The sequence below is a fragment of the Lotus japonicus genome, chromosome 2 (assembly GCF_012489685.1).
Source record: "Lotus japonicus ecotype B-129 chromosome 2, LjGifu_v1.2".
NCBI lineage: Eukaryota > Viridiplantae > Streptophyta > Magnoliopsida > Fabales > Fabaceae > Lotus > Lotus japonicus.
Window position 1 is genome coordinate 74,199,523 of NC_080042.1, and position 15,582 is coordinate 74,215,104.

At 34.4% G+C, this 15,582-nt stretch overlaps 2 protein-coding genes across 5 annotated transcripts; both read left to right on the forward strand.

Annotated features, from left to right (window-relative positions):
• Positions 1 to 2,504: 2,504 nt before the first annotated feature.
• Positions 2,505 to 7,790, forward strand: LOC130739489 (GDSL esterase/lipase 7-like). Of its 2 annotated transcripts, none has more exons than XM_057591790.1 (7): positions 2,505 to 2,837; positions 4,269 to 4,390; positions 4,638 to 4,886; positions 4,981 to 5,233; positions 5,535 to 6,461; positions 6,602 to 6,697; positions 7,537 to 7,790. In XM_057591790.1, exons 1-5 carry the CDS (start codon positions 2,585 to 2,587, stop codon positions 5,747 to 5,749), a joined length of 1,092 nt encoding a protein of 363 aa, XP_057447773.1. In that variant the 5' UTR covers positions 2,505 to 2,584; the 3' UTR covers positions 5,750 to 6,461; positions 6,602 to 6,697; positions 7,537 to 7,790. The 2 variants fall into 2 exon arrangements, with proteins under 2 accessions (XP_057447773.1, XP_057447772.1); XM_057591789.1 differs by having other exon boundaries at positions 6,628 to 6,697.
• A 3,470-nt stretch (positions 7,791 to 11,260) lies between these two features.
• LOC130739490 (uncharacterized) lies at positions 11,261 to 14,740 on the forward strand. 3 transcript variants are annotated; one of them, XM_057591791.1, is made up of 6 exons: positions 11,268 to 11,910; positions 12,142 to 12,178; positions 12,776 to 13,012; positions 13,096 to 13,143; positions 13,819 to 14,261; positions 14,347 to 14,740. In XM_057591791.1, the coding sequence occupies exons 1-6, from the start codon at positions 11,609 to 11,611 to the stop codon at positions 14,417 to 14,419; spliced, it is 1,140 nt and encodes a 379-aa protein (XP_057447774.1). In that variant the 5' UTR covers positions 11,268 to 11,608; the 3' UTR covers positions 14,420 to 14,740. The 3 variants fall into 3 exon arrangements, with proteins under 3 accessions (XP_057447776.1, XP_057447774.1, XP_057447775.1); XM_057591793.1 differs by lacking the exon at positions 14,347 to 14,740 and having other exon boundaries at positions 11,261 to 11,910; positions 13,792 to 13,932; XM_057591792.1 differs by lacking the exon at positions 13,096 to 13,143.
• The last annotated feature ends 842 nt before the right edge of the window (positions 14,741 to 15,582 follow it).

Consider the following 15,582-nt stretch of genomic DNA (forward strand, 5'->3'; position numbering starts at 1 on the left):
CAACTTTCAAGTGAACATTAATCCATTGTTTTTTAAGTAATAATGTTCTTATAAGAAAAATAAATATTATTTTTTAAAAGTTAACTGAATTAATAACTAATTGTATTTATTATGATATGTGTTCGTTTTCTTTCTGAATAAATAATACTAGTAATAAAGAATAAAGATAGCATATGATCTATATATGACTTGACTTTGGTCCTTAGGTATTTTTTGCTCTAATAAAGTGTCTTAATTTTTTATCAAACAAATCAAGTACTTCTATCAACTTACTATTAGTTAAAAAATAAAAACTTACTATTAGTTTGAGTGTTTAAATTACTCATGTGAGTTACTAACTTACAACTAAATGGACTAATAGAATTTTTTATAAATAAATTAATAAATAAAATATATAAATTCTAACTCACTTTTTTTCAATGTGATTGGACGATGAGTTATTTAACTCAATTTTTTTTTAAGTCATTTAAATAATTCCTATTATTTTTAGTTGAGAGCCGCAACTAATACATTCATTGTGATTGTGAGTGCTCGCATTAAATGGTAAATGATTATTTATAAAATATGTTTTATTCTATTGAGCAACGATCAACGTCACCCATTTTATATAGACTTTTTAGTACTCAACCGTTAGTTCTAACAAAAAAAAATATTTGTGGAAAAACTTAGGACGTCGCGTAAATCAACTTGGTGCGTATAATGACACCCACACTCAATTATATCCTATTCCAGAAACAGATAAAAAATCCTTATATAGAGAGCATGTCTTTGTCTTTGTCTTTGTCTGTGTTTGTGTTTGTGTTTGTACATGGCTGACTCATTTCCCTCAAACCTAGTCATTTCCGCCTTTTCAACTTTGTTTCGGCCTCTTGATGCCTGCATTAGTGCATTTACATCGTACGCTTGTTTTTCTTCTTAAAATATTTCGTGCATGTTACTTTTTTTTTACTACCATAGAAATTTTTATGAGTTCTATTAAAAAAGTTAAATATGTTTAGGTCCCTAATATGAAAGATCGCATCTAAATTAGCTAGTTTCTGAAGAAAAAAAAATCCATCATTTTTTGGTCCTTCAAATATTTTTTATTTAAAATAAGAACAAATGACGTTATATTGCTCACATGACCCATTTCTTGCCCATTACCTTACGCAGTGAGTCTAGTTCTGAAAGATGTCCAATAGATTTTTCGTAAAATTTTTGGCCCCTCCAAAGCTTATTTCATCAATTTCAGCCTCACTCTTATTTCCTCTTCATCCTATTTCCTCAATCATTAATGTTTCTGGCCCAACTACCATCTCCATTTCTTCTCGCGAGACCACCACGCCGCCGGAGTCACCAATACCACTCACTACAAGAAAACAGTCATGTAGTGACTGCCAAATCGGTCGTTAAATGAGTAAAATCGGTTACTAAAGCATTTAGTGACTTTAGTGACCGATTTAGCAATCGAATTATACCGGTGGTTAAAACGTTGGTCGCTACGGCTATTGACCGAAATGGTGACCGAATTTAGTAGCTTATTTAGTGACCGAATTAACGACTGAATTTAACGTTTGAATTAGCAACGGAATTAGTGACTAAATTAATAACTGATTTAGTGACTGAATTAGTAAATGATTTTTGTGACTGATTTAATGACCGAATTTTGTCTCCATCTTCTACTACCACGGTTGGACTTAGAACCGTGGTAATAGATATATTTTTGTTTTGTTTTTTATTCTTCTATCACCTTAACTATTCAAATAATTACAATTCACTAAGTTTTCACAAAATACTGGTTCTTTTAGAAAGTTGAACACTTGTTACACAAACACGCAGATAAACCAAAAGAATACATTCTATTATAATAAAAGCAAGCACATTGCACTCGATTTGTACATCAATAGCACCACAATTTACTCTCCATTACAATATTACATGACCAATTTTTACTGCAAAATGCTGTCCAGTATTAGCTGGTTAGTTCAGCAGCATTGATGATATCATGAGTTCATGACACTCCCATTTATGTAGATTTTCTTGCTAATCCCTACATCAACTACTAGTTTCTTGTTCATTTTTTGAAGCTAGTTTCTTGTTCATGATTGTGCAGAAGTTGCTCGACCTGAAATTGAATGACCTCTAGATATGACAAATAATGGTTGTTGTCTGCCCCCTCCTTCTTTTTTCCTAAGGACCACACACTAAATACCAAGTTGATTGATCACCAATAGTACCTAGGAAGCAAGAAGTCCAAATAGAAAAAGACTATTAAGCCTAAATAGGCCCAAGAATTTGGTTGCCACATTTCTTTGTGCATCCCCTTCTTCCATTGTGAGCTTCCTTAATTAGTTTACTCCATTTTTTCATGTTGCAAATTCCTTGGTTAGTCTAGCCGTTAGTAATGAAAGGTACATATGTAATATGCACCATTAATAACTTTGACTAGAAGTTAATTATAGATGTACACACACAAACCTCTTATTGTAACCTCTAATTTGGAAACATAATTATCCCAAACCAAAGGCAGAGGATTGAAATATGAGTAAACCTTAGTCATATATACAGCATTCTCTTATCCAATTTCCAGGTTGAAAACGTGAAAATGAAAATGACAAAAGTGATTATCTCTTTCTCATTCCCTTTCCTTTATCTTCTTCTTCTTCTATCCCCCTGCGTCCGCGCCAATCCCCTAGTACCTGCACTCTACGTGTTTGGGGACTCCTTGTTGGACAGTGGTAATAACAATTTTCTGCCAACAATGGCAAAAGCAAATTTCTTTCCCTATGGTTCAAATTTCGCTGGTGAAACGGCCACTGGAAGATTCACCAATGGAAGAACTGTTGCAGATTTTATAGGTACTTTTTCTTGTTTCTTATATAATTTTTCCATATGTTATAAATCTTAAACCAATACTCTTTCATCATTAAGTTTAAATGGTTTCCACCCATCAAAGTTTCATTAAACCAAAGGCTGAACTATTCAAGTATATATACCTACAATATGATTTCCGATATTCATTAATCACTAGTGAACATTGTAGGAAACATCTTGACCATGATCACAAAACAAATATGATCAATAAGAATCGTTAATTAGAGCTATAAGCGAAAAATAACATGTTTTGTTCACACCTTGTCATCTTACACTCTTCCTATATTTTCATCGTGTTTTGTGAATATGTACTCTACCATGATTTTTTCATCTTCTACCGTTTCTCGCACAACCAAGAATGTAATCTTTATATGTTGTGAACCATGGATAATTTGTTATTCTTAGTGAAGGAGACAATAGAGCTATTATAAAAATATATCTTCAACGGTTTAGAAATTGAATTAATTATACCCAGAACAGAGGTGAAATTCTTTAACCACATTGCATGGGCTGCAACACCATATAATGCCACAAACTCTGCAAGCATAGTTGATGAGAATGTCCGAGTTTGCTTAATGCTCTTCCAGGATATAGTACCTTCAACGAACCTGAAGATATATCCAAAAGTTGACTTTTCATCATCAAGACATCAGGAAAAATCAAAATAGTGAAATACCCTATAACATTTAAGTCACCAATTTCTTTATAGACAAGCATATAATCTTTTGTCCATTGCAAATACTGCATAACCTTCGTAGCACTAGCCCAATGAGCATGCCCAAGATAAGGTTTAAAACTTAAGTGGTTCCTACCAATTAAAGTTTCCTTAACCCATATACTACACTATTTAAGTATACCTACCATGCCATTCAAATATCGATCCATTGAGTATAAGATGATCTTTCCCAAAAATATCAAGATACTATTCAACCAGAAAGACCAAATATTGACTATAAATTTTATAATATCGTTTAGAAGAGTGTACGTGATCTTATAACATAACTGTTTAAGTGTTTGGCTAATTTATGAAAATAGAAGGGTGTTAGTAACACTCATTTTAAGTTGTTTTCAATGATTTATTATGACTTACCAGTATGTTGTTTTTTAAACTTATTTTTACAAGTTTATTAAATTAGCTTATGAATAAACGTTTAATTAAAGTCGGAGTATCTCAAGAACTGATTATTTCAAATGTCTGAGCCATTGAATGAATACGAATAAATTATTAGAGTCTATTTAGGGGGACTCTGGCAGTCACTCCTTTAATGCAATTTTTCATAAATATTTCACTCAATAATGCATAACTCACCGTAGAGTGTGTTAAAACGAATGTATCATTCATATATTTCTCATTTTCAGTGATATCATGATTAATTCATCAAAAGTACTTATTTATCTTTTGATGGTGATGTCAGCTGAATTTCTTGGATTGCCATATTCTCCACCATTCATGAGTATTGAAGGTCCTAGGTCGGTAACTGGAGTGAATTATGCTTCAGGCTCTTGTGGAATTCTACCAGAGACTGGAAAATTTTTCGTAAGTGCATATGATTAATTCAATCTGAGTTTTCTTCCTTTACTTTTCCCTCTCCCATGCATGTATTATATATATATATATATTATCACTTAGAGAGTTAATCGCAACATGATGTGGATGTTTGTGAATTTTATCTACAATATCGGCCTTAAGATCATAGAATTATCACTCAAGTGAAAACTTCAACCAAAATGAAATGAGCTAAAACAAGAAAGCTGATTTACTTAAAATGTTGTTGATTTTGTAGGGGAAATGCTTGAACTTGAAGGAACAAATTGACTTATTTGAAAGGACAGTCAGCAGGGAATTGCCCAACAATCTAGAAAACCCAACTCTGTTATTTGAGCATTTATCAAAATCTATATACCTAGTCTCTATAGGGAGCAATGACTACATTAACAACTACCTTCAAACAAATTTATATGATACAAGTGAGCGCTACCAGCCTGATCCCTATGCTCAACTCCTCATTGACACATTATCACAGCTACTTGAGGTACAAACTCATTTTCTAAATAATTTCATTAGTAACAATTACAAGGTCTAAGAACAATTACATAATTTATTGATGAAATTGTTGAACATGATAGAGATTATACAAGTTGGGAGCCAGGAAGATAGTAATTTTTGAGGTTGGACCTGTGGGGTGCATCCCATCAGTGTCAAAGACACATCCACATAAAGGGTTCTGCAATGAGGAATCAAACCAATTTGTGTCATACTTCAACAAGAGGCTGGCAACAATGGCAAAAGATTTGACATCTAGACTTCGAAGCTCCACATTTGTTATTGGTCATACCAACTCCGGAGGCTATGATGTAATAAACAATCCAACAAAACATGGTAAAATCTCGTACAACTTATGCTAAACCCAAAATTGATTCTGATATATATATATATATATATATATATATATTTATTCTATAAAAAAAATAAGTTGATGTAAACATGCTATAAAAAGTTTTTTTCATTTTAAAGGGTGTTTTATATGTTTAATTTTTTCATTTAATTGGAAACTTACAAGACGTGGGGGAAATAAAAATAGAAAAAAGTTTTCTCAAACCAAATGAATCTTGAACTTCTTTTGGTTTCATTTTCAACCTCTGATGGACGCAATCTTCAACTTCAACTTCTTGTTTTGTAGGTCTAACGGATGGAAGCAATCCATGTTGCACCACTTGGAAGAATGAGACTTCAGCATGTATCCCTGATTTAGAACCATGCAAGGACCCAAACAAGCATGTTTTTTGGGATGCTTTTCATCTCACAGAAACAGTATATTCAATCGTAGCATCTAGATGTGTTCGAGATAAAACGATGTGTACACCAATGAGCATTCAGGAGTTGGTCAAAATGTAAATGGTAATCATCATACCAAAAACCAATGTATAAAATGTTTATATTATATTAGAATTTGGGATGTGTAACCCAATTCAAAAAATAGCTCAAATATTGAGGATTTTTATTCCCACTTATAAACACTTTAGCAGTTATGTCTTTAGTTAATGTAGGACTCAACACCTCCTTCACGTGCAGGACATCTAGAGCATAAAGGTCAATGATCATTGCCCATATTCTTGTTCATCATGGGATGAAAAGACCCGTTTAATATTAGTATGGTTTTAATTATTAAAGTTGTCACTATTATTATATATAAAAGAGATAAGGCATAAAAAAAAAGGGGGAATATGAAGTTAATCTGGTTTGGAAAGGCACGTAGCCCACCTCATGGGTTTTTTATAAAAAAAAAGTTATAAACAAATACCCTAATTGGTTAAAGAAAACAATTAACCCCACTCTTGTTACTTTTCTCTTCCAGCCGTAACTCCATTCTCTTCCTCGACAATTTCCTCCCATGCCTTTGAGACAACTCGTCCTTCTCCTTTCTCTTATTCCAATCATCCCTCCTTCCCAAAAATCACTACAAATCCCTCTGTAGCATACACACTCAGGAACGAATTGTGGCACTCAATTGCAAAGGCACTTGGTTAATTTCTGGGGTTTAAGATTGGTGCTTTAAGGAAGGAAGGGAGTGCCCACCTGTCAAGGTTTCTCTGTTAATTGCATTGAGGTATGCCGCACTCACAAATTTTAGAAATAGTAGTATGGTATGCTAGACTTAAAGTAGGATTATTTAGGGCTTTTGGGTAAATAATTGGGGTTTTCGTAGTTGCTCACGGGTAGTATGACATAAGTTAATTATTGCTGAAGGGTTGGAATATGTTCTTGGTGTTCAGATTTGCCAGGCGTAGGTTCGTTTGCGCGTCGCGGAACTGTTGAGGACGGTCCAATTATTTCGTCATAGCTGTGAGTGATTTTCCAATCACTGTGGCTTATTTTTAATAATTATATAATTGCTGATTTGATTACTTTATCATATCACTATTTATTAAATTGGGGAAACATGTTTTACCATTCTTTAATTATCTGAAAACTGGTTTTAGGAAGTTGATTTGAAATCTGATTGTGAACTGACATGAGAAAACAATTTATATTGCTTTGATTTTGGAAATTATGTGAAACTGAGATTGTGAACGTGAGAAGTTGATTATGAGACTTTTGATGAGACTTGAACTGGTTTGAGAAAACGGTTTTGGGGATCCTTGATAGAACCCCGTAGCCGTTAACGGAGGTAACGGCCTAGGTGCACCTAGCTAGTTTGATTCCGGGAGGAGAGGGCTATCCGTTAGATGGAGCCGCCAGTGCACGGAGAGGGCTATCAACGAGATGTAGCTTCCCCCGATGATACGATACGACATGTGATACGAGAGAGGAAAGGGCTATCCGTTAGATGGAGCCGCCCCTATCGGATAGGCCATCCCTTAGGAGGAGAGGGCTATCAACGAGATGGAGCCGCCTCACGGTTCTACATGTGTGACCCTGTTAAATTATATTGCTGATTTTGAAATGCTTTCATATGATTAACATGATTTTTATTCAGTTTCATTGAAATGATTATTTATAAACTTTGGCAGTTTAATCATCTCTTATTTGAAATGATTCTTATTAATTTTGTATATATTATACACTCTGAACTTATAGTGAAAAACTCGTGCTTCATTTGTTTCCCCTTTCCTGTTCATGGTGGTTGTTAAATCCTCACTAAGTCTTTGTGACTTACCCCATTCATTATTTTCCCTCCACAGATTCACAGGCAACTAAGTAGTAAGTTGGTATCAGATTCAGATCGTTCAATTTATCTTATTGGTAGGCCTCCTTTGGTTGGTGGCTCGATTGGTGACTTTTATTTGATTCTAGTTATCTGCAGCTATAGGGAGTCTTAGAAGGATTTGGATTTAAGATTGTTATTTACTGTTTTATTGTAAAAGTTGCACTTGAGTGCAAAAATTGAAAATTTTCTTTTAATGAAAGTATGAAAATGGAGATCATTATTTGACAAGTTTTGTCATTTAGATATTGGTGTTACAGGTGAGATCTTGTATATTTATTTTTATAAAATATAGAGAAACATATGTAACTTTAGAGAATAGTTTGGAAAATGATTTTTGTGAGAAACAGGCTTGCCAGACTAGAGTGTCAGTCTGTGCGCCGGTCACGGCTTAGAATTGTGGGTCGTGACATGGGATTTCTCTAGAAGGTGATTCGGGTGATCCAATAATAAATCTAGGACATGCTGTCTTTGATATCATATTAAAATTTGGAAGACCTAACTCTACTCTAAAAATTAGCTTAGAGTTGAGGGTTATTTTTTCACTTATGTTTTGAATAAATATTGATAATTTATGTGAATGGTGTAGATTGGATGGTGTTAATTAAGTCATACTGAGGGAAGAATTCAAAATGAGTTCATAAATATAATCCATTACTGAAATTAGTGATACATAGGAAATCCTTAGGTTTGTCTTTTTGGTTCTAAAAAGAAGCATTGTGATCTAGATGTTTGTTCATTAACTAGTTTATTTAGCCCTGCAATGCACGGGTAGAAAATACTAATGACACATGAAAATGTATTTTTTTTTATAAGCAAATGTTAGTAAATTAGTCTCTCATCAAGGTTCGAACCATGTACCCTTCATCATTCATTTCATCCAATCTTATGTCCCCTATCTTTTACTACTTAAGCTAACATTCGGGGACGAAAATGTATTATTAATAAATGTAAGAATGGATGAACTATGATAAAATAAGGGTTGGAAGACGTTTCCAGAGATGCTTCCATCTTGTAGATAAAATACAAGTTTGAACTGAATATTTTGACGTCTAGAAATGACAGAATTGAATGTGAAGGATAATCCAATCAAACATGTCATTGAGTATGTCTTTATTCTCTTCATGTTCACTCACAATGTGACTTCTTCCACTCTTCGTCGCCTTTGGCATAAAAACATCTCATCTGATCCATTGAATTAGACATTCAGATAATTGCTTAAGCATAAAAAGGCAATGAAATAGAATGATTTTTCTACAACACTAACAAAAACAAAACCTAAACAATATCCAGGGTGAGAAATACCTCTCACGTTTGCAGATTGGACAAAAACCCTATGGCAGCAAACGGTGACGCTAGGTCAGCACTGTTGTCTCCCTAATCATTGAAGTCTACATTGAAGCCCTAACAAGAAAACGCATTGCACATCACCAAAGTATTTATAGTCTAGTTAATTACTGCATATGTAAGTATAAGGAGAGATGGACTAAAAAGTACTCCCTTCGTTCCAAAATTATTGTAGTTTTTGTTTTTTTTTCTTTTATTTTGAAACCATTGTTGTTTTACATATTTAAAGCATTTTATCTCATTCTCTTCCATTCATGCCCTCATTTAATATTGTATCTCCCAAGTAACACCTCTTATTTCTATCAATCACAATTCTCACCAATTAGTTGACCAATAATTTTCATTCTCTCTGTTTCATATAATTCATATTAAATAAAGATGTTTCAGTCAAATTATAACATCTATTAATGAACTCTTAAACTTTGTGCATAAACTTAAACTACAATAATTTTGGAATGGAGGGAGTAGTGTTGTTAGAACCAGGTCAGACTTGTGTGATCGGGAACTGCAATTTCTCTTCATTTTTTTATGACAAGGTAATACTTGGAAAAATATTAATTAATTAATGCTCTCTTAAAATTTTAAATGGACATGAAAAAAAAACTTCTCTAACTAAAAAATTGATTAGAAATAGGGGGTACATGACCTGACCCGTCCCAACCTAATTTTGAAAAGATGACAAAGAAATGTTGTCTAACATTGAACCTAGCTTTGGGTTGACCCTCAGCATACTCCTTGCCACTGTATTGGACATGTCACGATAGAACCTCTAATTTCACGTTTGGTTTGGTTTAGCAACCCCTATATAGACCCGGTCCTAACTAAACCTGATAATTTTCGAATTGTTTAGGTTAATGAACGGGCTAGGGTCTACAATGTTGATCCGGTCAATACTTAAGGTCGGGTGACACACAAGCCAAACCTGTCCCATATACAACCCTAATTAGAAATAAATGAGTAGTTTTTGAAAAAATCAAAGAGACTAAAAAAACAAATCTCCTCGAATGGTAATATTGTAAATGAGGTCAATGGTTTTATATCATGGTGATCTCTTTGGTACTCATTCAAAATGAAGGGAACTCTTTACTATTATTTGCTATGATTTTCTAGAGTATTTTTTTTAATTTTTTTTTGATATAAGATATGTTTGGCATGCCATTTCAGCTAGCTTATAGTTTATTTGACTAGCTTAAAAACTCTTTAAAAGTGTTTGGTGAAGGAGCTTATTTCAGTAGCTTAAAGTTTTAAGCTATAAGCTATCTCAGGTAGCTTATAGCTTATTAAATTTATTCTCATTTTTATCCTTATTATTTTATTAAAATTACACCATTACCCTTATATATTTATAAAAATACTAAACCTATTTTCCTCTCACACTTTCGTATGCAGTTCCCGCCACCATTCCCGCTACACCGCTGCGCACCACAAGTATTAAAAATATTATATTAAGATGATAAATAACTTGAGTTAATAAAAATATTTAAAGTGATAATAATTTTAATATTAATATCATATAGGTATTAATGTGAAATTAAAGTAATGTTAAATATAAAAATAATAATACAAGTATGTCCTTTTATGCCCTTTTACAATTTCAGTTTGTTTAACAGCTAGTTTTACTAAACACTTTTGTTTTAATCACGTAGCTTTTCAGCTTTCAGCTATCAGCTTTTCAGCTTTCAGCTATCAGCTTTCAACTAGCTTATCAGCTTTCACCTATCAGATAGCTTATAAGCTTTCAGCTAGCTTTTCAGCTTTCAACTAGCTTATCAGCTAAGCATGCCAAACATAGCCTTAATATTTTGGTCGTGGAAGACAAGCTAGATCCCCATAAAAATTACTCCCTCTGTTCCTAATTATAAAACCTATTTCAAAATTTTCATGTTCCTAAACATAAGACCTCTTACAATAATCTAGCAAAAGGTTTTGTATTTTTTCATATTTACCCCTCACATTAATTGTATGTTTTCAATTCTAAAGTTACCACCTACCATTAATTACTACTAATCCAACTAACTATGACTTTTGGTATAAATGCAGTGATTATTAGTGAGAGAAAATGACAAAGGGTAAATAAGAAAGAATGTATGCATTTTTGAAAAATCAATACATCAATTAGTCACATTAAATGATTTTTTAATAAGGAAATTTTTTGGAATAGGTCTTATATTTAGGAACAGAGGAAGTAGGTTACAAAATTAAATTATTCGAGAAAATAATTTGTTGAATCAGACAACTACCACCGTATCTCAAACAAGTTAACACCATACTAGAATAATTGAGAGCGTTGAAAAAGGATTCATCATGAAAATAGTTACTGATTTTATAATAGAGTTTGAATTTGATTAACATTTAATGACAACCAGAAGCACTGAAAAAATGGAGGGAGTGCAGCTATGAAAAGAGCTGTAACATGATGAATCTTTCTCATGATTAGAAAAAACATTGAGAAATGACCAAGAATGAGAGATCTAATCCATCCAAAACGACATAAAACGACACACGTGACGGTGACTTAGTTGTTAGCAGCCACCCTCTTAAACATCGCCATCCACCCTCTCTCGCACGTGCCATCTTCGCCGGAAACCCCTCTCTCTCTCTCAATCAATCAACAACCAAAATCCAAATCCAAATCAAAATTCAAAACCCTAACCCTAACTTTCCCTTCTCCATCCATTTCCCCCAATTTCGCGATTTGAGGAATGGGAGCGGTCACGTCGTCGATGGCGGCGAAGTTCGCGTTCTTCCCGCCGGATCCACCGTCGTACACGCTAGCAGAAGGGGAGGCGGGGTTGAAGATGGTGATGACAGACGTGGTGACGAGGGAAAACGTTGATGTATTGAAGGTGGTGACGGCGAGAGGGAACAGCGTTGTGGCGATGTATGTTAAGAATCCAGCGGCGTCGCTCACCTTGCTTTACTCCCACGGGAACGCAGCTGATCTGGGTCAGATGTATGAGCTGTTTTGTGAACTCAGTCTTCACCTTCGAGTTAATCTCATTGGGTCAGTTCCTGAAACCAATCAGAAATGTTTACGGTTTAGTCCTTAATTTTGTTTAAATTATGATATGATCACATTTTGGTCATGTTAGTGTCTGGTAGAGATAGCAAACAGCAAAAACTTGTGTTGCTTTGATGAGTTTCCTTCTTTTTTTGAAGACATTGAAATAGTAGGTTACTCTTATAGAAGTATGGTAATCTCTGAAATGTCCTGAATTTTTTTCCTTCTGTGTAGTTATGACTATTCTGGATATGGGAGGTCTTCTGGAAAGGTATGCTTATTTGCTCCTATTCACGTTTCTTCAATGCTGCTGCTGAATGTTGATTATTAGTACTATTATTAGTTTATTATTGGATTAACATTAAGTTTTATACTCCTTATATAAATGAATGCATTAGAACTTAAAATTGCAAGGTCTATAACTAAATGTATGTACACTCAGGGTTGTTAATGGCAGATAGTGTAGTGTAGCGGCAAGCCCAAAAATGCTATTTCGAGCGCTATTGCGGCGCTATAGTGGACAATAGCGGTGCGCAGCGCTATAGCGCGCTATTAACAAGCCTGTTATGTACACTCAGGAAGTCAGGATTGTTATTGGTGGATAGTGTAGCGTAGCGGCAAGCCCAAAAAACACTATTTTGAGCACTATTGCGGTGAATAGTGGAGTAGCAGTGAACCCCTAGGGCGCTACGCTATAGCGCTATTGCGCCGCTATGGCGCGCTATTATTAAGCCTGTGTACACTGAAGTAAACTTTTTTGGTTTAAATAAATGCAATGGATGACAGAGACTTTGATGACCCTCTAGTGAAAGATTGTTTTGAAATTTCTTAGCTAAACGATTTTCTATTTTTGGGTGTGGGGGAACAGCCTAGTGAGCAGAACACATATGCAGATATAGAAGCTGTTTATAAATGCCTGCAGCAGAAGTATGGGGCAAAAGAGGAAGATATTGTTCTCTATGGGCAATCTGTTGGCAGTGGACCCACTACTGATTTGGCTACTCGTTTACCAAACCTTAGGGCTGCGATTCTCCATAGTCCGATCTTATCTGGCCTTCGAGTCATGTATCCAGTGAAGCGAACATACTGGTTTGACATTTATAAGGTTTTACCACTATCAATCATAATTTGGTGAACTAGTGTTCAATTGTGATCTGTTTTGATGTTGTTTGCCTTCTTGTGATGCAGAATATTGATAAAATTCCATTTGTGAATTGTCCTGTTCTTGTAATTCATGTGAGTAGACTTATCTCTAACAGATATCTCCTATATTTCTAGGTAGAAACTAGGTTATACCATTTCATAGAAGAGGATACTGAGTTGAAGTAATTATATAATGGATTTTCATAATTGCCTGTTAAATCTTTCTCTTGTCAGCAATCAGCATGTATTTTTGTGATGTGATTTCCTTTTAAAATTGAGTTGAATACTTTCTCCTAATTGTCTGTAATGTGTTGCTTTTGCTTTATGAACATAGTCAACATACATATATTCCCATCAATAAATCCAACGAACCATGTGAACATGTTAATTTTGTTTGGAGCTGTCTTGTGATTATGAATTTGGTTGTCAAAGGTCATGCTACAAATTCTTGACCATAGTTGTTGCTGATGTACACTTGAGCTTTCTACTTGTATATTCCAAAGACAATTGATCGCAGTGTGTCTAAAGTATTTCATATTTGTGCACCAATATACCAGTATCATTCATATTATTGGTCAGAATTTGGCTAGTCTATTTAAATAGTTAAATTAGATATCTGGGAACATGTTTATCGGTAGGATGTTTCTTTAACTGGTCATCTGTGTTGTTAATGTGCATATGATCAGCATGAGGAACTAAGGGGTGTGTTTCAATGTTCAACCATATTTATTTGTGAGATAGTTCTTTGTGTTGGCATTTCTCCTATAGGGAACTGCTGATGATGTAGTGGATTGCTCCCATGGGAAGCAACTTTGGGAACATTGTAAACAAAAGTATGAGCCCTTATGGATTAAAGGAGGAAATCATTGTGACCTTGAACTTTTTCCTCAATATATAAAGCACCTCAAGAAATTTATTGCAGCCATTGAGAAGTCACCACATCAAAAAACTGGATCTGGATCTGTTCCCCATTCACTGGACAAGCCCAGGAACAGCACTGACTTTAGAGAGAAGTCCAGACCAAGCATGGATGTAAGAGAGAATTCAAGAAGTATTGATTACAAAGAAAAGCCTAGTGCAACCTCAGACCAGAAAGAGAAGTCAAGAGCTAACATAGACAAGAAAGATAAATCGAGAAAGAGTTTAGATCGCCCTGAGAAGGCATATAATGGATCAGATATGCCTGAAAAAGCTAGAAATAGCATTGACCGGTCAGATATAAACCATGTCCAATATAGTGACTTTACATGCAGTAGTATTGTTTCTGATGTTACTTTTTCTGTATTGTTGTTGCAGTTTTGGGGAGATGGTGAGATCGGTTGGATTATGCAATATTGATTGTTTCAGGCCCACAGCGACCCATGCATAAAAAAGTCAGCCGAGATTAGACAGAGATTGTATTTTTCTCATTAGTTATTTGATTGGTTGCCATTGATGAGGCCTGTACCTTGCTCTGGCCTTTGAATGAGGTAGCCTACCCTCCCTTTGTCTTTTTCTTTTTTCTTTTATAACCCAAAAGTATGTATATTTGATTGGTTAATTGGTTTTGGGGGGGGTTAAATGTTTCATTGTGCCTGATTTATTTTCTATAGAAATAGATATGAAAGTAATTTAACCAGGTAGATCATGTACCAATGAATTTACCTTCAAGTTAATAATCTAAGCTTTTTTGCTTTGAACATGCTAACAAGATGCATTCAGTCTATTCTTTTCTTGGGGTATGACCGTGTAATTATATTAATTACCGCTACACACTACAACATTAGTGGTTTTTCTCCTCCTTTCGAGACGAGCTTATTGACTTTCTAGTTGTCTCAGTTGTATGCCACCAAGATTTTGCTGCTTGACAACAGTTTGAGGATGAAGGCGCATATGGTAATAAAATTACATAGTAGAGGTTGCCTCTACCCGGGGCTTGTAGTTTGTATTTTATTTAAAAAGTTAGTCATCAATATATTGTGAGATTTTATAGCCTGAAGGCGTTTTTGGTGAGATAAATAATTTAATTAAGCTAATGCAAACATACTAGTGTGTCATAAAAGACGGTGCATTTTTGTCTCTTAAGACATCTGCTGATATTAATCTCTACACTAATAAGATAGTGGTATATATGAATATTAGTCTTCAACCTATACTTTTTGTCAATCACAATAGTCCTCTATGTATATATCTATCGTCAATGTCCTCTACCGAGGACTTGGTAATTGATACAAAGTAGTCTGAGAATTTATGCTTGTATTTCTTTTGTATTAGGATTAATATAAAGATGCATGTCAAGGTTGGAGATGAAAACAAAAGTCACTTAAAATCCAATAGGAACAAAAAATGTGAAGAAGGAAGGAAGGAAACGGTCAACATTTTTTACAAAGATATTTGGAAAAAACATTGTGGAAGGCTTTGGAAAAAAAATCACCTGAGGTGAAAGAGATCACACCATCACAACTCCTGAATTGGAACCTCTCCCTCATCAGGCGATTTTATAAGTATCATACCAAATCCCATAAAGAACAATTAGGAAGTTCTCTAAAAGAA

Coding starts and splice junctions, on each gene's coding strand:
- LOC130739489 (XM_057591790.1), top strand. CDS start 2,585: ATGAAAATGACAAAAGTGATTATCTCTTTCTCATTCCCTTTCCTTTAT. Junction 2,838..4,268: donor AACTGTTGCAGATTTTATAG/GTACTTTTTCTT, acceptor TGGTGATGTCAG/CTGAATTTCTTGGATTGCCA. Junction 4,887..4,980: donor CATTATCACAGCTACTTGAG/GTACAAACTCAT, acceptor TGAACATGATAG/AGATTATACAAGTTGGGAGC.
- LOC130739490 (XM_057591791.1), top strand. CDS start 11,609: ATGGGAGCGGTCACGTCGTCGATGGCGGCGAAGTTCGCGTTCTTCCCG. Junction 12,179..12,775: donor ATGGGAGGTCTTCTGGAAAG/GTATGCTTATTT, acceptor GTGGGGGAACAG/CCTAGTGAGCAGAACACATA. Junction 14,262..14,346: donor GCTAGAAATAGCATTGACCG/GTCAGATATAAA, acceptor TTGTTGTTGCAG/TTTTGGGGAGATGGTGAGAT.